The sequence below is a fragment of the Melanotaenia boesemani genome, chromosome 4 (assembly GCF_017639745.1).
Source record: "Melanotaenia boesemani isolate fMelBoe1 chromosome 4, fMelBoe1.pri, whole genome shotgun sequence".
Lineage (NCBI taxonomy): Eukaryota > Metazoa > Chordata > Actinopteri > Atheriniformes > Melanotaeniidae > Melanotaenia > Melanotaenia boesemani.
In genome coordinates this window covers 20,183,276-20,209,331 of record NC_055685.1, presented here as the reverse complement: position 1 = coordinate 20,209,331, position 26,056 = coordinate 20,183,276, and the positions used below count along the sequence as shown (strand labels likewise).

Here is a 26,056-nt window from a genome sequence, read left to right as displayed (position 1 = left end):
CACATTTCTGATTTGCATCTTCTAAATACGTAGTTTGCTTTAAACTAGATTTGCAATGTTTTTTGTGTTATTTGATTAAATTCTTTTACTTATCAAGTTATAATGGATTCATAAATTCAGCTTTACTGTGGTCAATCAATTTTGGGGCAAAGATATTAAAGAAATTTAAAGGAACATGAAACTTCCATCTGATTTGAAAAGCTGTTGTGCACAAGTAAAACTATTTTGGTGCTTTTGCTCACTTCTGTTCCATTTTTGCTTGATAAGTTGCCATTTTAAATCTTCCACCCATTTTAACATCCAAACACTGATATAATGCTCAAAATACTATTCACAAACAACTTGTTTCCAAAAATACAAACTTTTAAAGTGGTGAATCCTCCTAAATTTATGCTGCAAGGCAAACCTCTGCTGGCACAAATGTTCAAGTCAGTAAAGGTACATACCTCTCTCTCACTACCTAAACGTTAAGGAACTGTAAAATAACTAGGTGGCTAACCACAACTGACCAAAGAGGAACATTCACACATACACGCACAAACACACAAAAGCTATCCACAGACGTGGGCTGAGCTGGGCCGACAGTAATTACAGCCATGCTGTTTTGAGAGGGGGAGGAAAAAAAAAAACCACCAAAGAAACAGTGGCACTCTCAACCATGTCCCTCAGCATTACAACCACTGCTTCAAAATGGGGGCCTGAAAGGAGTTCTGGAGGCCGGAATATTGTTGGTGTGGTTCAGTTTTTGGGCACTGCTCCTGTGATTAGCAGTCTTGAGAGTGACACACATATTTATGTTGCACATATTTAGCTGTGACACCAGACAATCAGGAATGTTATGGGTATTTGCAGTGGTTGGAAAATTTTAATTCCTTATGATATTCTGTACAAACAAACAAACACACACACACACACACACACACACACACACACATATATATATATATATATATATATATATATATAAATATATATATACACACACACCACTCACTCTTTATTATTGTTTCTGCTACCATAGTTATAGCAGCACTGAAAACCATTTTCCATTCACACTACAATCATACTATCAATACAGTGGAGTATAAAAAAAACCTTAAGCCAATCTGAACTATCCAGGTTTAAATGGGACCAATACATCAAAGAAGGAACTGTTTGTCCTTTTTTAATAACTGAGCTTCCAAAATGCAACTAAAAGAGACATGCTGGCAATTGTTTTCTATTGAGAGGGAATGCAATGCTTGGCATGCCATTTTAAGGTCTGTGTAGTCCAACAAATTTCCCCTCCAGAAACATACATAATGTACCAAGAGAGGCTTTATGAGCAAAGGCAAACACATCCATACATACATGAGGGCCATGTGAAAATGAATAAAAGGAATTAAGGTGGGGGAGCAATGTTTACATTAGGATTGAAATATCTCAGCACCTCACAGCTGCAAGGCTAATTTGTAATCTGAAAAGACAACCATGTTGTGGAAGAGTATGAACTATGGGGGATTCAGGTTCCCAAGTCCTTGTGAAAGTGAATGTCAAGATAACTAAATGAATGGAGCATTTAGTACCATTATAGAAGAAAAGGTACTTCTGACCCATGTTCAGATATGCTAACATAAAATCTAACAAAATGCACAAATGTGATAAGGAGAATAAAAATAAAATGGCATTATGAATGTTGGTGTATGACTTGGTTATCAGGTATGCTTTGCATGCATACTCTTAGTAAAACTGAATGATTAAATGTTAAACAATAAAGTAAACCTGCTAAGGAAGGTGTTAATTGAACTGATGGACAACCCCAAGAGCTTAAAAAGGGTGAAAATGATAATGATAAAAAGAGCTACATAAACTTAACATTACCAACATTAACTCTTAGCTTTACCTACAACTGTGCAGAGGTCTAGAAGAAAAAAATTTCTGTGGAGGTCAGTTTTGCCTCCTTATGGTAGGATGAGGCTTTTAGAAGTTACCACACAGGCAACAACATCCAACAAATCTACATGTGCTACTTAATTTTTGTTCAGTGCTGTCTTTTTTCTTTCACACTTTTAGATCTTATACATCTATAAGTGTGTCTTACTGACTGTGCAGTAGGGCTGGGCCATATGAACCACATTTTATGTCTCGATAATTTTTACATGAATGACGATATATATATATATATATATATATATAGCTATATATATATCTATATCTATATATATATATTTGGAAACTCCCACGAAGTCCTTTTATCATTTTAAACACTAATTGATATGAAAAATATCATTATATCGATAGCCTTACATAGGACTGGGCAATATAAACCAAATCTTATATCTCAATATTTTTTACCTCAATCATGATATACGATATATATCTCGAGTTTTTTTTTTTTTTTTTTTTTTTTTTGTCAAGTAACCAAAGAGACAGTTCTAATTTACAGCCTTCAGTGCTAAATACACTTTTATTAAGGATCAGCAGCACATGTGCATTAAAACAGTTGACAGAAAGTAAAGCAGCTTTATATTAAATTAAATGCTCCTAAAACAAAATGAAAGAAAAATACTTTTCAACGACCATAACAAAAATACAGCTGTGCAAAATGCAAAAGAAAAGATGTTTTTAACTCAAAAAAAGCTATCTCGATATAAACGATATTCCTTCATTGTATATCACATCTGATAAAGTCTCGATATATTTGAAAATCTCGATATATTGCCCAACCCTGCTGTGCAGCCATGTTATAATGTTACAAAGTGTCTTGTCTGCTCGATGTCCTGATGTTTGGTAGCATAGGTTTACTTTACTCAACCTCACTCTAAAAGCAGCCATGCTTTCAATGAATTTATGCAGAAAATGGAAACAAAATTTTTTTATTCATGTAACTATACAGGTGATTCTGTTTCTAGAGGGAAAAAATGGTCATTATTAGTTGACATGTCAGAAATCTTAAAATGTGTCTATATGAGAATGAGTTTATCAAAATCTTATTGTTTTTATTTTTGTACATGACAGGTGACAGGTTTTGTTTGCTATTCCTTGTTGGAAGTTTTGTTTTAGGATGGGGTCAACTCTGACAAACAACAGCTAGCAGTAGCAGTCTACTTCTTTTATTTCAGATTTGCCAAATTACTTGCTCATGAATTCAGAATATAACTGTGTAAATGTAACAAAATGGCAAATCAGCCACTTGATTTGTGATGATGCACCTAAATATCACTATTACTATGCTTCTCCAGTAAACTCCAGTAAACTGATCTCTGCATCTGGCCGAGATTACAAGATTACCTATATACAATTTTTTAAAAACATTTAATACTTCAATTTTTAAAAACATCTTCAAACCAATTCACTCACAATGCCAAACACTGGCACCTGTTCCTGTGTTAAGAGGACAAAAAAAAAATCACAGATACAAGAAAAGCATCATGCCACATAGGTTGCAGGTTATACTGAACCTGAGCACTCAGAGCCACCATGACCCCACTTTCAAGTTTTAAGGCATAAAAGTCTTTATGAGAACTGTGACAATTGTTTTCCCTCAAATCACCGGAAACATCAGGAAGTTGTTGGAAATATCTATTTCCTAGCTCACTTCCCTTGATAGTGGTTTAGACTTTCGTGAATGACTGATAACACAAGCATGTGTGTGTCTTCTCTCCACAAAAGAGCAGGCATTATTAAAAGTTGATATGAGAAGCAGAAAAGGTAGATGATTCATGGTTGCAAAGCCTATTGGCGGTTTCCCTTCCTTTCCATTCAGCTCCAGGGATAACAAATGCACATAATGCCTGATGAAGGTGTACAAGCCTGCCAAAGGACTGCTAGCTGTATCTTGTTTCAGTTCATGACAATGAGCCGCTATCTACAGGCGAACAAAAGGAGTGGGCTAAAGAGGTTAAAAAAAAACTTCCAGACTTCACCTTAGATTTACCTTTCTTCATTTGGGTTCAACAACTGGAATGAAAGCAGCCATTAAAGAGCATTTATGGACAGGTATATCTGATTAGAGGTAACCTGTAGTCAGGAGTAAGTACACTACAGTCCGGTGACAAATACAGGTAGGTGCTGTTATTATAGGGTGGAGTCTTTTACAGGCTTCAGAGGCTCTAATCTGAAATATCCTGTGTTGGGTTATCATAAACTAAAGCTCATCTGTTTTTAAAGGTCAGTGGACAACACTGGGGGACAAAAAAAAGTGCTAATACTAAAAAAAACTGTAAAGCCACAACAGGAAGTAGGGTCATGAACGTGCAGCAAGATAAGACAGATAAAATCATAAAACTCTTTGCTCAAGATTTCTATTCTTGGCTTAGGTATGGAAAACTTCCTGTGTGGTGTGTGTGTCTGTGTGCTCTACTTGTTCTGCTTGGTTGCTCTTTCCTAACACATGCGTTTTCTGGCATCAAACCTCTGGTCAAAGTCCGTAGCAGAGCAGAAACATTTCGGAGAAGACAGGGAGTGATTCAGCAGGCAATAAACACTACTCACTCTCCCACAGAAAAAGGTGGGCAACTTGTGTCAACAATCTCAGATCAACTGGATCAGAGTGTTGACATATTTTTTATGGGGAGAAAATAAAACTAGAATGGTAGTGGGTTGGCTGTCTCAAGAGCTGTATGTGTGAACAAACTGGCTTTATTATAAATTTACACCCAAGTAATAAACACTTTGATTTTTCTTCCATTCAACAGATATTTTACACAGAGCACATTCGCACCAGTATCTGTCTAAGATCCTGTTGCAAACTGCAACTTCTGACTCCTATGCAGGACATTCAATTCTCCTTAGCTGCTGAATCAAGACCAGGAGCCTGGAACAACTGTGGTCATGTCTGTGGGTGGTATGAGATATGAGCTACCAGACAACCGAGCGCTAGTTCATCTCTTATATTTTTAGACTTGAACACGAATATTCAAATTCAGCAATCTCTTACTGTTTTACAAAACATAATTCCTATGAAGCTGTGAGGAAAAATTTCCTCCTCTATACAACTCAGTCTGGTTTCCTTATTTCAGTCATTTCAAAAGCAAGGATATATCAAGCTGTTAAGCTCTCAGACGTTGGGACTGCAACAGTGTCTGTGGGACAGAAGAGCTGGTCTTGCACTTAAATGACAAAGTAAAGTCAGGGAGCATCCAAAACAGCAGGCCTTGTTTACTTGGCAGAAATGAAGTAGGTCTAAGCCTTTCATCCCATGCTTTACTGAGTCAGTGTGAGTTTGGCTGAAAAAAGGGTAGCCACCCAACCACCAAAGACATCAAGTGAATCCTTCTTACTCAAAAAGTTTAGGCTGCGAGGGTGGTTTAAGGTAGTAGACCATGAGAGAGCCAGTTAGCTTGAAACGCGTAGCTATGATGTTTCATAACCCACAAAAACATAGGCCTTAATGTCTTTCTTTTTGCCACATTTTCGGAGCACTTTATAGATGTGCCAAGACAGGGCCGTCCCATGCATTTTTAGAACATGCAATTACAGATACTTGCATGTTGTAAATGTAAACATTTCACAAAATGCGCTGATAATGTCAGTTGTCAGGCTTTTTTTGAGCAATTAAGAGTTTGAAATTAATTTTAAAAAGTATATATATATGTGTGTGTGTGTGTGTGTGTGTGTTTGCTTGTTTGCTCTTCTTTCCTTTCCACACATACATTTCTTGATGGGTATTTTTCTATCATAAAATAAGACACAAAGAACTCAGAGTGAAGTCAGCTTCATCGCGATTTGGAGAGAGGGTGGTTCAGCACTCAGAGAGTGTCTGGTGTCAACTCCGAAGTCTCAACCAAATCATTACCCATCCTTAAGGGAGAAACTTTAAACTGTTAACTTTAAACTGTCAACTTCTGCTTACTCTAACATTTCTACTTCCACTAAATTTTAAAATAAAATGCAACAGCAGTTAGTAGCAGTGATTCAGTAAAGTTTTCTTTGTCCAAACAAGTCTTTGTTGAACCTGACACAAGGCTCTGGTGTTCCACTGCTGAAAGTTTTAACATGCTTTGTTATGCATGAATGGGCCTTATCCTTTTGCATAATGTTTCCCCCCTTTTTTTCCTCCTTTCTTGCTGGGGGGCTTGGTGAGCTCCTCTGGCAGCATATGCAAATTTTACTGTACAAGTTTTGCCTGAGGTGGATCTTTCCAGAAGCTTTATTAAATATCCTAGAATCTACATGTAGGATAAGAAGACTTTATCTAACTGCTAAATAAAAGATGCACTGTAATTTTTGGGTGAGCATTTATGAAAATCTCTAAGCAACAAGGACTCAAGGAGTTTACTGTAGTTGCTTCATTTATATTATCAGGTATAGCCCCAAGGTTGATCATCTATAGAGGGATAAAAATCTAAATAAATAGATGATGAAAAAAATTGATATATCAGCTTTTTTTAAGATTTGTTTTTGTTGTTAAAACAATGTTTTAGTTCCTATGATTCATTTGCTGAAAGTTATAAAATTGATCGTTCTCGTTTCAATAGCTCAGACTCATTATCTGCATGTGTAAGCAGATTTTTTCATGCATGCAAGCAAAACACAAACTATATGTGCATACAGAAAGGTTGTCCTTCTCCTTTATCATTTGTTTTTTCTTTCTTTCCCTGTCCATCAGGGAATCTATAACTGTGAAGCTTGTTTGGGGGGCAACTTACACACTGAATCCTTATTTGGTCAAAAAATTCACATTGCCAGTTCCAACAAAAATAACTCATTTGTTGATGTGACTACCTTGGGAAACAAGACCACACACGTATGCAGCAACAAACAAGAGCAACTGCTAAACTACCCATCATTATTATTTCATGTTTTCTGATCAGTTACACTATAAGCAGAGATGAACCTGTGAGAGAGTTAGCTGAGAAAGAATAACAGACACAGATGCTGAGTTTAACTTTCACATACTGTAATTTATAAACACAAGCTGATTTCTTTAATGCATTTTCTATCAGTTTACTTTGTAGAGAAAAGATACAAATATTCTAACAGGATATGCATTAAAATTTGCACAAAGGCATAGCACTTTTTACTTTATAATTTAATATGAACAAATCTGTATATCTAAAGGAAAGCTGTGTCTGCAACAGAGGTTCACTTTGCACCTCTCTCAAGTATTTCTTTTTTATTTTTTTCTACTGCAACACGAAGCATAGCCTGCTCCAGCTACTTTAAAAGAACCCAATGAAATATTAATCATCACACCACTTCCAGAGAACCATATGAGAACACACTTTACAGTGTTAAGAGTGCAAAACCCCCCATAGGCTCAGCCCAGTCCCGTTCTGGGTGTTCATATAGCTCTTCCTTTTAAAAGGAAACAGGAGCCTCACAGAAGCCAGTCACTAGCCATGCACTACTGTACAAAACAATCTTTTTATTTGCCACATTTATGGCCTTTTAAGTAGTTGATATGCTGAGATGAAGATGGCACATATGGTATCTCAAGCTAATTTCCTGCCTGCTATGTATTTAGGATATCAGCTTACTTCAACGGACCACTGCTCACATGACAATTGTGAGACCCAACATTGGCAATATAAGGCAGTGTAGTTAATATTTAATAATCTAGATGAAGACATACTAAAAAGGTTGTAAAAGGTCTTGCCTTTTAACGCTTCACCTCATGATCTCATTTTCACAACAAACACATATATCCTGTTACCATTTGTCCCAGATTACAATCAAAGCTCACGTCTCAGTAGCAGATTTCAGCCTGCATTGATGTAACTTGAACATAATATAAATTTTTATCCCACCAACAGCTGTCCTACCTGTTTTGGTGTTAATGGCAAAGAAACCCTGGGGATTGCCACTGGTGATCCTGTAGGTGAGTTTATCACTGGCCTTGGCATCTGGATCAACGGCGTTTATCTGGATGATTGACACATCTTTTGGAGAGTTCTCCATAACAGACGGATAGTAGACAGGTTCGGAGGTTTGTGGTGCATTGTCGTTGACATCCTGCACTTCAATGTAGACATCAACAAAAGCAGAAAGGGGCACCACACCGCGATCCATAGCGTAGACTGTTAGCCAATAGTGAGGTGTTGTTTCATGATCCAGAAGCTCTTGTGTTCGAATGACACCTAAGAGATGAGAAAAAAATCATAATTACACTCTTGAGCCTGCAGTATGTAGGAGAATATTTTTATATACAACACATGACCCGAACCTCACATCACTGCCTGCATTTTCAACTCAGTTAAATTGATTTCTGGCTGTGAAGAAAGGGGAACAACAGCTGCCCCTGAACAGGCAGTTGTATGGGTTGGTTAAAGGGACCTTTCCTGAAACATGTCAAGGTAACAACCAGTCAGCGCTCTCCTGTTTACATTTCACTGCCATGCGGGGGCTCTAACCTTCAGCTGAGCAAACAAATGAGCTTTCAAGCACACATATAAGTAAAGAAGGATGACAATGTTTAAATAGAGTGGTGAATGACTACATCCTGCAATATGAAAGAAATATGTAAATCTATATCATGTAGCATTTGACAGAGATGTGCTGGACTGATGTAAGACATCAATTCTTCTAACACTCCCAGTCACCAGGTTACATGTTCTAGTGCTGGAGGCTTAAAACGGTTTGAAAGTTGCGTGTTGATCTTTCTAAGGAAAAGCTAACAGGGAAGTTCAGTGAGTTTGCTTTGCTTTTGTGCATTTCATTTCTGTGTGACTCAGTGGGTACACTACAGTGTGGTAAAGGCTAAGAGTGCATGCCAGTGTGCGTTTGTTTAAAAGTGTAAATGATTTAGCCTGTATTTTGTGTATGTAAACAGTAACTGCTCCTATCATATATAATTTGAATTAATTACCTAATATTGGATTGATTTTAATCAAGTTACAAATCTCTATAGGACTTATAGAATTTCTTTTTTTTTTTTTTCGTAGGAAACGATCAAGCGATGGTGACAGCGAGATGACCGTCATGGTAAAACAACAGTGACATCATTCATTCATACATTCATTTTGAACAAAACAACAACTAGATCATCTTATTGACTGTTAAAGTTCTGGTGACAAAGACACATTATAGCTGATAACTTGGCTACATGTTTGCAGACATGAAAGTATTGGGGAAAATCTTGTTGTTTTTTTGTTGTTCCAGAAATCAGGTAATGATCAGATTTTTAGTGTGCAGCTAAATGGATTCAGTAATGTCCCACAATGTCGACTTTTGATTGACTAACTGACTGACTGATTGAACGATGGATCAATCGATCACAATGCTGTATCAATGTTGGGCTTGTCAGTGACTGGAAGGTAATGTTGCCTTCACAGCCATAGATTGTACAACTTAAATGGTTGTGAAGTTTGTAGTATGTTCAAGTGCTACTATATTACAACAAATACAGACTCTATAAACATGGACAAACTAAAATTTACAATTACTGTCATGACAAGAAAAGCTTCAACAATCCTTTTAGCAGCAATTCCCATGTTTGTGTTATTCACACCACCTGAATAACTGCAGTGGAAATGTCTGGATATATTTGACAAATAAAAGTAAAGCTGGCAAAAGAAAAAAACATCTCAAAATTAAATCATGAATAAATTAACATCAATCTTAGTATAAGCATAAGACATTTCTTGGGACGGAGCGATATGAAAATTTAGCCAATACCAAAATACGATGTCAGATATTAATATTACTGTTACGGCCGATAACGGATATTTACAGATGTCGATATATATATTTTGTTTCAAAAGGTTTAAGATGATCAAATTCTGTACAAAGTAAAAATGATGCAAATATTAGGGGCGTTAGCTTCCCGCCATTGTTTGTGAGCTTCTGGATGGTAGTTTTCCAGATGAAATCTCAAATTTGTGGTGTTGAATGATTTGACACGACATCCTCCTCGCATCACTTCGACTTTGCAAATACCGCATACTGCTTTTCAAATATCTTCTTTTGACACCGTGAAAAATTACCACACAGCTGACATTGCTTCAAACTTCAGTTACATCCCACAATGTAGTGCTGCATCGCTGTCACATGTCCAAACATGGCTGCATGGTTAAACCCCCTCCTCTTCCCGACACACATACACAAACAGCAATTAGACGAAAATAAATATCAGCTGTTAATATCGGCCCAGTTTTGCTCATCAGACCGATACTGATATGCTACTGTTTGTTTAGTTAATTGAAAAGGTGCAGAAAGCATGAAAATATGGGCCAATGCGCTGTTTCTTGCAGTTCAAGTGTCAAACAGAAAAGCATAAATCCATCATGTGTGGCTGCCACCCCTTATGAAAACAGTCAAACTGAGGCTAGGCCTGTCACGATAACAAATTTAGCTGTACGATAAATTTTCTCAGAAATTATCGCGATAAACGATAATATTGCGCAGAGCGCTAATGTGTCATTTTGAGACCATTCTCAACTAATATAGTGACATATGCCGTAATAATGCAAGTACACATTTTCAAAGGTCAATAAACTAAATAAATAAAAGCGCCTTTTTCACTGTTGCATCTTCAAATAAACTCCAGACAAGTAGACAAGCATGCCGGTTTTAATGACGAACCAAACTTCAGCACTTTACATCGAACAAAAACCCGTGTTCTTCTTCTGCTCTTCAAAATCTACTGCTTGTGAAACAAAGTCATTCTGCCCTCTGTTGGCCTTATAAGTAACTACAACCCAGCAGTTAGCTGGGATACCACATTCACATACGCCGGGACACCGGCCCAAAAGTTATGCGGCCCACTGGGAATCCTCCCAAACCTCTCGATTAGCCGGCATTGCTCTTAATGTGTATTTTGTCATATACGGTAGTATATAGGCTGATTCTATTTGCGTAATGTGCCTGCGGATTACAGGGGTTATTACGGTAGACCAGGAAGTGGGGGCTTTGTACTGACGTCGTAAGCTAGAATGTGTGTGTTCTGCTTACATGTGGGAAGCAGCGAAACAATAAAAGAGGAGATGCTTGCATCTATTATTTACATATTTCAGCATGAGAATCGGAGGTTTAGCGCGAGAGCGTGAGAAGCCACTTAAATACGCAAGTCTCACGGCCATTGCGTGTTGGCAGCCGTGCAAAACAAATGCGGCTTACCGGCTCGTGCTGCAACATGCTGCAGTCAAGTGTGACACTAGAGAGATCACTCCGCAAGAAACCAGAGCGTTTAGTCGAAATACTCCATAGTGAAACCTATTGTCATACACAGTCTATGGTAAAGGGGGGACGAAAAAAAATTATCGCGGCCGGCAAACTTATCGTGCTCTTATTTTCTTATCGTTCAATTAATTGACTTATTGCTTATCGCGACAGGCCTAACTGAGGCAACAAAATGATTATAACAGCAGTTTCACATTTCATAGCAAAAGACACAATGCCCCCGTGGTCATTATTAATGCAATTTTGAAATTGACAGCATTAACTTGCAATATTATAATTGAGAACAATCAAATTGCCATATCACCCAGACCTAAAATTAATTAATGTTATGAGCAAAAATGACCAGATTTGGGTGTTGTCCATTTTCTATTGTTAGTTATCTATTACCAGTTTTCAAGTCTCTGGTGTCTTTTATATGGAGCCTCCACAACACATTTCTAATAGTTTACATAGAATACCTTTGTGCTGTTCTTGCCTTTGTTCACTTGCTGTAACTTGAGAAACTTTTTGTGTCTGGATAATAAGAGATTCTCAAATTTACCTCAAGTGCGGCATTCGTCTCATTTATTCTCTAGCCCTGTTTTACTTCGTTCCTGCATTTTCATCCAGGAATTGTATCTTGTCATCAGTCATCATTACAGCTCTCTCAGCTTAGCTTGAGGCATGTAATAAGAAGAGTAGCCAAGCAAGAAAAATAGGCAGCAAAAGTTTTGTAAAGCCACAAGTCACAGCAAAATTTACACTCACCAGTATGAGCAGAATGAAAATGAGATGACTTGATAGCAAAAACACTTGCTTAAAGCGGACAGAGCTTTAATCTGTGCACTCATTTAATCAACAGTTTTTAACTCTGTGTAATTTTACCTTATTATGACAAAGAGATTGAAACACTACAAATCATGTGAAAAAAAATAAGACCAAATATTTTTTCTAAAATATAAAAATAATATATTTATAATCTATAATTTGTTCTCACCAGCACTTTTTGAATTGAATTCTAGTCTATTTGCTCGGAAAGTCTACTTCATTTGGGGAATTGTGAATCCGCAAACATATCCTGATTCGGATCAAAGAAGCTGACTCAGTCCGCCTACAATCTCAAATATCGGTCTGCCTCAAGAGGACCAAATACAGGAAGTGGACTACAAAGCAAAGTTTACTGTGGGCTCAGCATGCAGCATTGTGGTAAACACAACCAAAACATACAAACGTGTGGGATGATAGGCAGCTCTGGACGAGAGAAATGGCTTGTGGTCAGATGTGGAATAACATGGTAAAAATTCAGAAAAAAAATGTGTTCAACTCAAGATCGCTAGGCTCTGATGCAGCTCCATGTTTAGCTGTTATGTGGTAGACACAGACATCCTACATTAAACAATAGATTAATGATTTAAATTTTTTTTTTTTTTTTCACTGTGTGTCTCGTCTTCGTGTTCAGTAATTCTTGATGCAGCGCCGCCTCTGGCGGGGAGTGAAATACGTTATCTAAAAGGTCAGATTCGTTTGAGTAGTGCAGCGTGATCACAAACTTGGTCTGGTAGAATGATGCACCCCACCAGTTGAACTGAGTCCCCAATCGTACCAAGTCTAGCAGACTATCCTGGTGTGAAAGCACCCTTGTTGATGAAGTTTTAGAACCACTGTTAGAAGAAAATAACATTTGTCAGTAAAGCAAAGGCATTTGTGACCTGACCAAAGACAAAAAGGAAGAGGAGGACGAATGCCTCAGAGACGCTTTAAGAGAATTAGAGAGAAAAAAAGCATCATTAAATAAAGGATGTCAAAGATTAGTGTGAAAATTCAGGTGAAAAAGGTGACGTGAGGAGAACAGGAACAGCAAGGCAGAGGTAGTCATGTGTGCACATGCATTTGCACCAAAAAGACAAAGCATGAGCAAAGGAAGAGACAACTCGGAAAAATATGAGACCTCTTCTGTGCTTCTGGAAGGGCGATATCATGCTCGAGTGCTTAGTGATTTGAGTTGCAGTCACCAGCGAAGTACAACTATTCTAGTTTTACTAGGGTCAATGCGTCTGAGCTTGTAGCTGTCAGCATACAGAAGATAACTTCATAGTAATCTTAAAACAAAGGGATTAAGTGGTTATTGTCAACATTTAAAATGTTGTTTGTTCATGTCCACTTTTAAAAAAGAGAGAGTGAGAGAGACAAAAAAAAAGTAATTTGATGTATTTTGACAAAAAATAAATAATAACTAAAAATAACAGGTCATATGAAAAGCCATCTGCCATAGCTCTTGGGTGAGCAGTATCTAAAAAGCACGTGAAAAATGAATCTGAAGTATTTAGACACCACACCCATCCTATACCTAGCCTACCCAGTAAAGATGGCGAAAGACCTGCCCTGAGGCCACAAAGAAAAAAAAAGAAAAAAAAGCTGTGCAACAGCCTCTGCCAGATTTGCTTTCCGCTTTTTTTTTCCTTGCTCTTTTCTTTCCCCTCTGGCTTTGTTCTTCAAAGCTACTTGAGCACAGTGGCAATGCAGTCGAAGCTTCAGACGGCCAGCAGATTTTTAGTTATTGAGACCAGCAGGTATTTTATGTTTATGTGTGCCTAATCTCTAGTTCATTCTAATAACTCAAAAGTCACACTGATGACTTACTTATCCACTTTTTTAAGATGTAAGACTTGCTCTGAAACAGTTGACTGCATGGTACCAGTCAGAGCATACAGAGGCATTATGTGCAATCAGCCCAGCAAAAGACAGTTTGAATCTTGCTGTTATTTCTGCACATTTCTGAACCAAACCTGGTACTGTAGCCATCAACAACTGACCTAACAGCTGTGATCATTTTTGGCTATTTTGGCATAAATCACTACTTTTGTGCTTATACTGTAGAGGTTTGAAAAACCTCTGTTCATTTTGCTCCTCTCTACCCCACATTCCTTCTTCTCAGGCCTTGAGCTCACAGGCTTGCATAAACTTTCTCACTGCCCTGCCCCCCCCCCTTTCCAAAGCCTTGGCAAAATGCTTCAAATTCCAATACCTCGTTGTTGGGCCTAGTGTAATAGAATGAGTCCTAAACTAAGCTTTCTATTGCCCAGCAACTTGATATCACATCATCCCAGTTCCCAGACATCTGTAGCCAAGATCTGTGTTTTGGGGGATATTAAGCCTGTTAATGCCTGAAAAGGCAGAAATATCCAAAGATTTGAAGTGCAGTCCGAAAATATGTTACGCTGTTGTAATGTGAAACACACTAAATAGGCACCAATTTAATTATTTAGGTAAGCTTTTAGGTAAGCTTAGCTGCCATTAGCTGAAGGCAAAAACTTTAAATGTTTTTTTTTTTTCATCACATGCATGTAAGAGTTTAAAAGGTTGCACCACCTTTTCAATGCATTAACAGACTTTAAGAGACATTTCCCAGCTCTCATGCTGGGAATTTCACTTTCCCAGTGTTCAGATAACACCAGCAAAATAAAACACAATGCAATAAAACCCGGTGATTCTAATACTAGCTAGCAACCTGACAGGGTCATTTTATTTTGTCATGATCACTGCACATTACATGCTGACTTGTTATCTTCACTATAATGTATGTATAGGCAGAAGGTAAGCAAGTGGCAAATATTTGCAAAATGCAGCAGCAAGTGTGACTATCATAGTCTAGGTTTGCTACGGTATTATCCAGAAAGTGCACAATTTGTTGTGTTAAATTTGACACCACCTGTCATCAAGCATGTACTGTATTTAATTAGCTAGCTGTATATACTAGGGATAGGCATTTATGGTGAATTTTGAAGTCAAGTAGTCGGGCCAATCAAAACCAATTAGTCATGACGTCATAATTATCAATAATTAAATGAAAAGCATTTAATCTCCAAATGGAAACTGTAAAATAAGTGTGAGATGTTATTTGTATAATGTGTGTGTTGCATAAACAAGTGTTTATGCAACACACACTGCGCCCACAGGAGCATTCAGCTGCAACAAAACAAGTTATTTTCCTCGTCTTTCCATCTGGTCTTTTTGTTCCTGAAGTGCAACATTTCTTTGACAGTTTAGTAACCGTGCTGTTCTGGTCTGTTGCTTCCACTATCAGTGAAAACTCCAACAGAAACAGCTGTTAAATTGCCTGCTTCCACCTCCAAACCTAGCTTGTGAGGAAGAGGCGAGGTGATTACTCCTGGGCTGAGCCTGCAGCTAGCTTCTGGGTTAGCTCCCTTCACTTTACCAAGCAGGTAAAGTTGAAAAGAAGAAATGAACGCCCAAACGCTGACTCAAACCAGCGCTGTGTCACAGACCAGCAGATGTGCTGTGCATCCCATCTCTTCCCCTCTCTAGCTCGACCTTAAATGGGCCACGCTGTTCTTTTACCACAACGCTGTAAACAGAACAATATCCGCCTATGAGACATATCCATTGTCCAAAAACCAAACAAAAGAGTCAACTTTTTTAAAAAAGCAGTCGACTTTGTGATGATCCCTCGATTGGTTGTGCACATCTGTAGTAAATACATTCATAAAAAATATAAAAAAATGGCTAGAGGCAACCAAACTGAATTAAACTTTGTGTACATCAGCTATCTTGTACATAAATGAGTCACTTTGATGCATTTATATTAGGGCTGTCAAATGGTTAAACCAACCATCTACACATTATCATATGGTGATAATATCTGTAATATAACCAGAAGATGTTGACAAATAAAGTTAAATAGCTGATACTGATGAAGAAACTCTGATAAAACTGATTATCTGGCTAAAATGGAAATTTGTTCCACCCTGTTCCCTGTTCCCCCTTCAAAACTTTTCTAGACCCGCCCCTGCATACCTCTGTGTTTGAGAAGGGTCGTGTCCTTTGGGGTAAATATGTGCTGGTATGAACAGTTAACCGCTAGTTTCCTCCTTCTCACCTGAACGATGAACAAACGCTACAAGCGAGACGGTACTAGCGATAGAAAAGCCGATCAGCTGATCACCTTCAGTCGACATGATTCACTACGGAACAACAGGAGACAAACAGGCGGAAACACATTTATCCTCCTCGAGAGTGACGCCCATGTGTTGTTTCATCAATGGACTTTGTATTCTCTAATCGGTGATAGAGTCATCAGGCTCATCTTTTCCATCTTGCCTCTAGATGCCTCCATGTCCCACCATCATAACAGCGAAATGACGGATGTATTGGGCTTGTTATGCCGGGCATGTATTAATTGCGTTAAAAAAAAAAAAATTGTGCAATTAATTGCATAAATTAGTTAATGCCATTAATGCATTATTTTTGACAGCCCTAATTTATATATTACACTATGGAGAAGTTTATAAATTTTTTAGATATTTTTTTCTGGTATTTTCGTGAAACTTTTTCCCAATAAATCTTACTTCACACTTTATTATTCATTAAGAAAAAAACTGATTTGCTTTCGGTTCAATCTTGAAACGTCCTTGAAAAATCCTTATTATGTTATTTTAGGTAGCAATCTCTTGAACAGACATAGCTTCTGCCCACACTAGTAGAAGTCAGTAGTGTGAATATAAAAGTTAAGTTTAACAATGAAGTGATAACACTAACCTCAACATAGTTTCCCCTGGTGTTTTATATTGGAAGCAGTCGTGAACACAAATCTAGTAAATCTACCACTTTGATAAGACATGCACTCATGAATTGCTGAATATCATACTATGAACAGGCTTGAAGTAAGTGGCATGACTCACATAAATCCCTCTGGCTTTTGTTTTAAGGGCAAACAGAGGTCATAAAGTTGGGATCGGTCTGAGCAATAATCATAACGATGATAAAGTATCACATAAAGCCCCATCTCTCATATCTAACTCAACACGCTAGACATATTACACCCTATTGAACCAGTGAGCCATTTCCACTCCATGCATCACTGAAAATTGTTAGTTAATGGCAAAAAAAATGGTTGTCAGCAGCTATCATATAGGAATGTTTTGCTTTGTTTTTGTTTTGTTTTTTTGTTGTTTTTTTTTTTTTCTGGGGATAAATGTATTATGTAAAGTTCGGTATGAAACACCAGAGCAGTTTTGATAGTAAGCTCAATATTTCTTAAAACCCATTAAAGCTAGCAGAGACAGATTTAGAGATTTAGCAGACAACATAAAGCTTCAATTGTTACTGAAAACTCTGTTCACAAGCCACAGAGCAACACTCCCTGACTCAAATCACAGTACTATTTCAGAGCAGTTAAAATACTCTAACACTGAGCCCCAAAGAGCTTTCTGCTGGTTCCTCTGATGACAATAACTCCATCTCAATTCACTTCTGTACCATATTTCCTAAGCATATTTTATCCTTGGACACTACACAGATGTCTGTAGATGATAATCTACATGATAAAGAGACATCACTTTACATTGGGTGCCAGTATGGGAGCGCCTTCAAAGAAATGTTTTAGATATTAACTGATTTGATTTTAGATCATATAGTTTGAGCATATAAGCACTTTCCTGAAGTTAGAACTCAGGGTCTTGTGCATAAGGCATCTAAGTAATCCAACATATGAAGTCAGCTCTGCATTCTCTATATTACTGCTACTTACTCTGGATTTCAGCCGATAGCATCCAACGTCACAGGAGAACATAATTTGAGTGGAAAACCATAAAATTTCTCCAGGTATCACTTTAATGACCTAAATATGATAATCAATTGACTTACTATTCACAAAGCCAAGCATCAATACTGCCAACAGCGGTAATAGAGATTGTATCAGCAAATCACAGCATAAGAAAATATGGACATAATTATGATGTAGGTCTTCAATAATTTTAGAAAATGCTTAATTTGCTTCTTGCAGACAGATAAAATAAAAACATGAATAGTAAACATGAAGCTACACCCTGCACCACACTAATTAACATCATATGTCGTGAGTCTCAGCAGCCAGGCAACCTCACAGAAGCAACAGGAATTCAATAATTTCAATGTAGTCCCTAAATGGTCCAAGATATAATTATCAAACCTCTACTGGTTAATTTTACACTTTATTTTTTTATGTGAATTAAACAAATAAACACAAAAGTTTTTAGGGGTTCATTTAAGAGATGGCATTAGAGTTTGACTATGTTAACTAAATGTGTTACCTCTGGCTAGTGTTAACAGTAGCATCTTGTTTTTAATAATAATTAAGCAGTAAGCCCCTGCGGATGATGCTCCAGGTTAGCTGTAGAGAGGACTGTAACAGTTTGAGAATATAATTGCAAATGACTTTACTTTGTGCATTGCGCTGCTATTTGGCACACAGACTCTGGACCAGAGACTTTAATTAACAAAAACTGTACAATGAAATTAATACATGAACACTGAATTATATTAAATTAAGCAAAAATACTGCTGACTCTTTACTGGACATGTTCAGATGCTCAGTGTTGAAAAAACATCCTTCAGAACTGTGAAATCTGCATTGCATTGCAGCTAAAAAAAGAAAAGATGTAATTAAATGGTAAATGCTCCACACTAGTTTCTACAACAAAGCTGCTCTCACTCACCCATTCCCACAAACACTCACGCAGCGCTTCTAATAATATATTTGTACTCTGCATACATAGCGCTTTATTCTCCATGATCACACACCAATAAGCATATCAGGGGCAATGTGTGGTTCAGCGTTTTTGCCCAAGGACACTTGGGGCTTAAACCACCAATCAGAAGACGGCCACTCCCCCACCTGAGCCACAGCTTCTGTAACTTAAGTGAATGTTAGCATGACATTGAATTAACACATAATAAAACCCATCTTGTGCACGAGGCTGCTCTAGGTTTCTTTAAAAAGATTTAATGGGCTGAAAGAACAACATACTTTTAACTGGGGAGAGTGTGTTTTTCATTTAGCAACCTACAATCAACTTTGTCCCGCTGCACATTCCTGGTCCCGTCTCCACAGTAACAGCACTCAAGCAAAGACTATTTGGAGTCATGTGCCATTTTGCAGTTCAACTTTTATCTCAAACATAAGGAAAATTAATGAAAGAGTGCAAAAGCAGCCACTTTTAAAGCGATACTTTATGGCTAAAGGGGTGACCTTAACAAGAACACTACATCTTTTCATTAGTGTCAAAATTTTGTTTACTTTAAAATGGAGGTGACAGAGGAGGAAGTGAAGGACTGGCAATTTTTTTGTGGAAATGGAACAAGACTTTGTCTTGATGTATCAAACTGTTGTGTTTGCTTTTACAAAGAATGCTTTCACAGCACAGGCTGCGTACAGCTTCAAGTGAAAGGGCAATGCATATTTTATCCAAGAAGAAAGGGCAATGCATACATTATACAATCAGCATCTGCTTCTCATGTACACTGAACACACTCTGGTCTGGTGACCTTGTATACTAGATTACTTCACTTCAAACTGAGACACAACTTCCTGTCAATACATTTTAAAGTAAGTTCTCATCACCACACAGGATTCTGTTACCCTTTCCATTTGAGTAAGGATGACACAAGAACAGATATATTTGCAAATTCTCCTTTATTTATTCCTGACAAAGAAAAATTGATATCCTAACATCTTCTATTTATCTTATTTACTTTGTATTTCTTCAGTTCTTCTGAACTGTTTTTTCAATGGTTTAGTACATAATGTTCATAGCAGGGTTTTTTGTCTTTTTTTTTACTTGCAAGTTACTTTGGATAAAAGCATCGAAGTGACTAAATCTGAATGAAAAAATGGTCAGACAATTACTCACCGACAGTAAAGGAGAAAAAAGCTTTTCTTGTGTGTAGTTGATTGTTGGCTGATCTAAGGTGTGCCAGGATGAGTCAAGATGTACTTTGAGAAGTGGAGACTTGTTTAGGTTCGTCATGATAAGCATTCGTTTACGACTCTTAACCAGCAATGAGAGTGAACCTCAAATGGACTGAAAATTTTCCAATCCAAGCCACTAAAAGTGTGGTTACAATTTATGTTTTTGTTTGGTTGTTTTCAGTATTTTACTGACTTGTCCTGTCAAAAGTGTACAGGTATCATAGCTCGCTCTGTACCGGCTCTTCTTTATGGGCTATTTTTTAACTTGTGATAACAATGATGTTCAAGGAGTTGAAATTCTCTGAACTTTTTCCACTATTGACCCCCATGCAGCCTGCAGCACTCCGTTGGGGTTACTCTACAGCTATACTGTCAACAAAGCAACATTTCACAGTGTGTGACCAGACAAAGGTGTCAAAAGTATGGTGGTGGTGGTGGGGGGAGGGCAGTTAGAGTATAAATTTAATGTCCCTGTGTCACATTCTTTTAAGTTAAGGGTCACAGTACCTCAGCAATGCACTCATTCCCATCCAGTGCAGGTCTTTTTTGTATTATTTGTTACAGCACACCAATTTTCATATATAATTTAAAATATATTTTCCATTGCAGTTTGTGCCATTACAGCTCAGCTGTGATTAAGTATTATGGTTTATTGTACCACAAGATACCCAACTTTAGCTCAGCTAGCAGAAAACCCATATACCAACCGCAAGATCAGCGGTTCAGATCGTAATGTCAGCCTCTTTAGAGGGAAAATTCGTGTTTATTATGTGAAGTCTTAGACATTTCACTTTTAGCCACAACAAGGCAGACTAAAGCCTACATTGTTGTGTCTGGCCCATCAATAAAAAGATTGCCTTAAACTGTCATTTTAGAGCATTAGCTGTAAAAGTTTTTTAAATACAAAATGAAACTCTCAACTTGGGTATAAAAACTTAAAAACCCATAAGTCAACAGTACTTTAAAGGGTTCAAAATGACAACCTGCAGACAACCACTTACTGCATGGTATGAATCCATCTTATATTAAATGTTAGTTTCCTTCCCAGCACAAATGGTAGAGCAACAAAGAGCTGTAGTGTCTGGTGCAGGATAACCTCTCATATATGGGATGTGGATATACACTGCCTGGCCAAAAGAAAGTTGTCATCAAACTGAAAGGCTGCACCAGCTATTCAATGCTTTAACACACTTGAGCATCATTTCCAATCTCTCAAAACATACTGACAATTTCACTTTAACAGACAACACCATTAAAACACAAACACACACACACATTGCAGTGAAACTTCTAAAGAACTATTAATCAACTAATAAGACTAAAAAATGTCTCAGGGCAATGTTTAATAGTGCAAGTAAGACCATTTCCACATACACAATGTAAAAGGAACGTCATTGGGACTTAACAGCTGTGTAACCATAAGAAAACCACTAATCAGTGAGTCTAACTGGAGAAAAGGGCTTAAGTTTGCTAGGGAGCATAAAGATTGGACTGGAAGAAGGTCATGTGGTCTCATGAGTCCAGATTTACCCTGTTCCAGAGTGATAGGTGTATCAGGGTAAGAAGGGAGGTAAATGAAGTGATACACCCATCATGCCTTGTGTGTACTGTACAAGCCTGTGGGGGCAGTCTATGATCTGGGGTTGCTACAGCTGGTCAGGTCAGGTTCAGCAACATTATGTGTGGAAAGACTGAGACTGAACTAGAGTTAGGTCTAGGGAAATGTTTGTCTATTTGAAGCACGAATGTTATGCTGGAAAAAAATAAATGACTAGACTGAATGAAAATAAACATTTCAAACTTTAAAAATGAGGTTGTGCTACTTCTGGCAAATGTCCCTCCTCTGGATCTTTTTCATGATAATTATATGCTTTGACATGAATTTTATGAAAGACACCTGCACTTTGGAAATATATGCCACATTTCTGGCAGCTCAAACAGTTTTAAATGCAGAGCAGTTTTTAGCAGTTTTGTCAACAACAATTAATATTTTTTTAAGGATCTTCTCCAGAACAGCCTCCTGGTGCAGCTCAAACACACAGAGTGAGTTTGATGGAGGTTGCTCTTGTTTTGTGGCAAGTTTTAGCAGCAAGTATATTCTCACTTTCAATGGTTTACCAGAAATAGATGCAGCTTTTTTATTTTTTCTGGAGCTGCATAGTGTTGGATTTCTTTATTTTTATTTTATAACCTCCTAACCACCGCTGAACTTCTGGGAAAGTTGATCGGTGCAAGTGACGTCACACAGATGGAGGGCTGCAGCGGTCAAAATGCATTCAATTCTCATCCAGATTTTATGGTTTGTTTTGCCCAGGCACTGTGAAAAACTCTTAAATTAGTGATAATAAACCACATATGAGCAAATTCCATGATATTCCATGTTTTACAACTGACTCCAGTTACTGCAATTCTCGTCTGTGTCGTTCTTCACCTTACCGGATGTCTAATGTGTGCCGGTCCGAATTTTAAACCAACAGACAACACATACACCTGTGCATCAGAGCCAAACGGAGGTGAAAACCCACCCCTTCTCTTGGCTTTTTTATCATGGCGTTATTCTTCTCTGAGCTCAGGTAAGGAGGGAATCTGTGTTTCCCTGATACTGACTCAGAAGTGGTGGGCCGCCACGACTATATTATTAGCGCCATGCTAACAAATTACGAATTAAATCATTTCATGTTGACAACATCAAAATTTCTTGAATAAACCTGGATTGCCACCTCCTGGAGCACAGCAGCGGTAGCCTAACAGCATCAATGCCACAAGGTTCATGCAAGACTGACTTGAAAAGCAGGCTGTGGGGGGAATCACCTGGCTGCATGTCTGCAGATTAGCATCAGTGGGCCACCTTTGGGGGAATTTCCCTATAAAAGGGACTAGAATTTCTTTTTAAGAGGTCAAGAAAAATAAAATGCCAACAGCCAGAATGCAAATTGGGGCACCAACACATATAACTTAATAGATGTGCCTATTGGTGAATAATATGTTGCTGTTTATGGTGCCTGTTGTTTGATTGGTCTGTTTAATAATAAAAAAAAACATTTGCATCAGTTGCAAGAAGAGTGATATTCAGAGTTGGTATTTTGTATATGGTATGATTGATCTGTGTTAATACCAAAACAACATAAATTACAGTAGTATTTGTTATTGGTATTTTTACAAGTCATTGTTTTCAGTCTTTTTTAGTCAATTTGGTCCCCACAAGTCAAAACTCAGCCATAAGCAATCTTACCAATAAAAGCAAAGGGAAGTAAATTTGGTCCATAACATGAGAAGGGGCCCAGTAAAGAGCCTTGATAAGAGTGCATTTAAATTAAGATGGCACAGATCCAGTGACCACAGAGCTTTTAATAACATGGAGAATGTCTGGACAAACAGTTGCCATGGGCTCCCTGACCAGTTTGACTGCAAGAAACTATAGCTGAAGAAGAATATAGCACAGCTTGCATAAGAGGGTTTCTTTTACTTTTGCAGATAAAAATGAAAACAGCACTTTGCTCCACACACAGCTATAGGCCACTTTAAATGTAATCACTGTCTAAAACAGATAACTCGGTTGTTTACTTGCATGGTTTGAAAATGTCACTCAAGTGGAAAGCAAGCGTTGCCTGTTTGTCTATTGTAAAATTCTTCTTTTGTTTAGATTTGTTAGAAACACCTACTCTGGGAGATTTATTCACTCACTGCAACACCACAGAGTGAAATATGTTTCAAAGCACATTGTTAACCAAATGCTGTAGTGGGGTCTTTGTTACCATTCAATGGTGGAGGGAGGAAAGGGAGCAAAAGAGAAACAGAAAAGTGAATCACAATGTGGTGATAGATCAAGCAAACACTGCCTCATAGATAAACACCATACTGTAGACTGCTGTACTCTTAACATACACATGTGCATGGGCTTTGTAAAAGACATCTGTAGTTTTCCCTCACCTCTTCCCACACTAAAAAAATAAAATTCAAAGATGAAGGTGTGTGGCTACTGGCATATTTCCGTGCACCACTTTTTTTTTTATTTGTTTTCCAAATTTAAACTATTTTAAAACATTCTGGTCAAAATTCACAGCATGCAGCTGCAGCACTGAGTATATAGCAGGGTGTGCACCCATGCTTATATTTTCCTTTTGGAGGCATAATATTCTAAACACATATGGTTGCTTAACAATCCACACCCTTCATCTAGTGAAATCATGGGAGGGGCATTACCACCTTAGCTGTATTTAGTTGTCTACTGACCTCAGATGTTATCCATAATAACAGGACCCAGCAGAGGACAATCCTATCATTGCACCTCTTGATAATCACTAAATAAAGGGCTTTAAGATTAAGTATAAGATCAAACCTGGACCCAGAATGTAGGTCCTGCACTGGATTCTTAGGCTGCCAAGTGGCTCCAACAAAACTATCTGTCTGCTCTGACTGCAGCCACAAGAGAATTAGATGTAATATGTTACCTGTCACTAATTTGTTTATACCAACTAAGGGTTTTAGGGCCAGTCACTGATCACTAACCACTGGATAGAGGCTACACTTGATTTATAACATAACATTTATTTTACTAATGTACTATTTTTTTTTATCAATATTCTATTCTAAACATCAAATTAATAGATGAGAAGGTCATGATTTGACTGCTGTTCATTCATTATTAGGTAATAAGTATTTTATGCCTTTGTGTAAAACACTACAGTCTGTTCATGCTTATTTAGAACAGTTAAGAGCTTAAGTCCTCTTAGAATAAAATATGTCACAATTTATTACATTACAATTATAGGTAAATGAGAACATCACTTCATGTAAATACTAAATTATACTGGGCCAATAAATTTAAAGCCATTCCCCTTAAGGCTACTCATTTTGTTTACATTTTGTTTTTATTTTTGCTGTTGTGTAGACCAGGGCCCTGAACCGCCAGGCTGTGAAGCATTTCTTACAAGGCCACAAGTGGTTCGGCAAAAGCAAATAAAGAAACAAAATAAACAAAAATGATAAATTGTTTGGCTAGTCACACCCAATTTTTGGAATACACTGCTGTGTTGGGGGGATGGCAGTTTTATCCTTCATAAGAAAAAAAGGGCCGTGTTTCTTATCAATGATAATTCTTATCAATACAATTACAGCTTTGTCTTTTAGACAAAGCTTTGGGAAAGCATCTTTATCTGTATGCTAGTTAGCTATCTACTAATCACTTCATGCTACAATTTCATTTTAAGATTCAGGTTGGGTAAGTTTAACAAACTGTCCCTGTCAGACATAGGCTTCATGTCTGACCATGATGATTTACATACATTTTACCCTCCTTAAGAAACTGTTATTGAACTTAAAGTAACATGAGGACCTGTGGTCAACTACACTGATGTTATCTTTGCTGGTATGCAGAATCCATATGTAGGAGTATACATGCTAAAACTAAATTTGAATTGATCATAATAATCTGCACATCAGAAAGTAGTGACCCCAAAACACACCCACCTAAAGCCAGACAATGTGAATAAGATTACATGCTGGCAAAAAAGAAAAAAGGTAAAAACCCCGCATCATTAAGTCCATTAGTCCTTCTTGCACTAAACCCCAAAAGAATGATTGGATATTAATAAACTCAGACAGTGTTTTGATTTTTTAAACAAGTCCATTTTTTCTATTATGTTCTGCCAACTTTTCATAAAACACTTTTACTTGGAACGGTACCACAAAAGGACTCTAGACTAACTTTTTTACAAGGAGCACAGTGGCCCCTAACCTAAATTTTTAGGAGCCAAGCAGAAAATTTAGGGGCACACACTGAAATCGCCTTACATAGTAAATATTCACATTTCCTCTCATTTTCACTGTATTACTGATAAATACTTAAATTACAATAAATTCAGAAAGTACAATGTTTACAATTCACATTATTTGTGCAGCAGTTGAAAACAAGTAGACATAGAACTTGTCAAATAAATCAGATTTGATTTATCATCCCCCACAGGGCATGGTATGACTGGTCCATGTAGTTCCTGACAATAAACAGCCTCAGGGACTGATGCTCCTCTCCAGCCACTGTTTCCAACTCCTCAGTAAGAAAAGTAGCTATTGGCTGTCCTACAAGTCGCTGGAAGTTGCTAATTAGCGAAATCAGTCTAGTATATATAGTTGTAATGGATGCTGCCATAGAGAGGGATGTTTAGAACAGCTAATAATAAATAAATAAATAAAATTTAAAAAGTGTATTTTGTTTTTTAATTAGGAGTCTGG

General features: G+C 37.5%; 1 protein-coding gene across 6 annotated transcripts in view; it reads right to left on the bottom strand.

The window, feature by feature from the left end:
* The window catches only part of fat1a (FAT atypical cadherin 1a), an 80,479-nt gene that overhangs the window by 46,158 nt on the left and 8,265 nt on the right, over positions 1–26,056 (bottom strand). For all 6 annotated transcript variants that reach the window (XR_006010002.1, XR_006010001.1, XM_041982940.1 and 3 more), the window contains exon 3: positions 7,746–8,060. Coding sequence is in view for 4 of the 6 variants with exons in the window: in XM_041982940.1 (XP_041838874.1) it covers positions 7,746–8,060 (315 nt within the window). In the remaining 2 variants the exon portion in view is untranslated. The remainder of the gene's footprint in view (positions 1–7,745; positions 8,061–26,056) is intronic.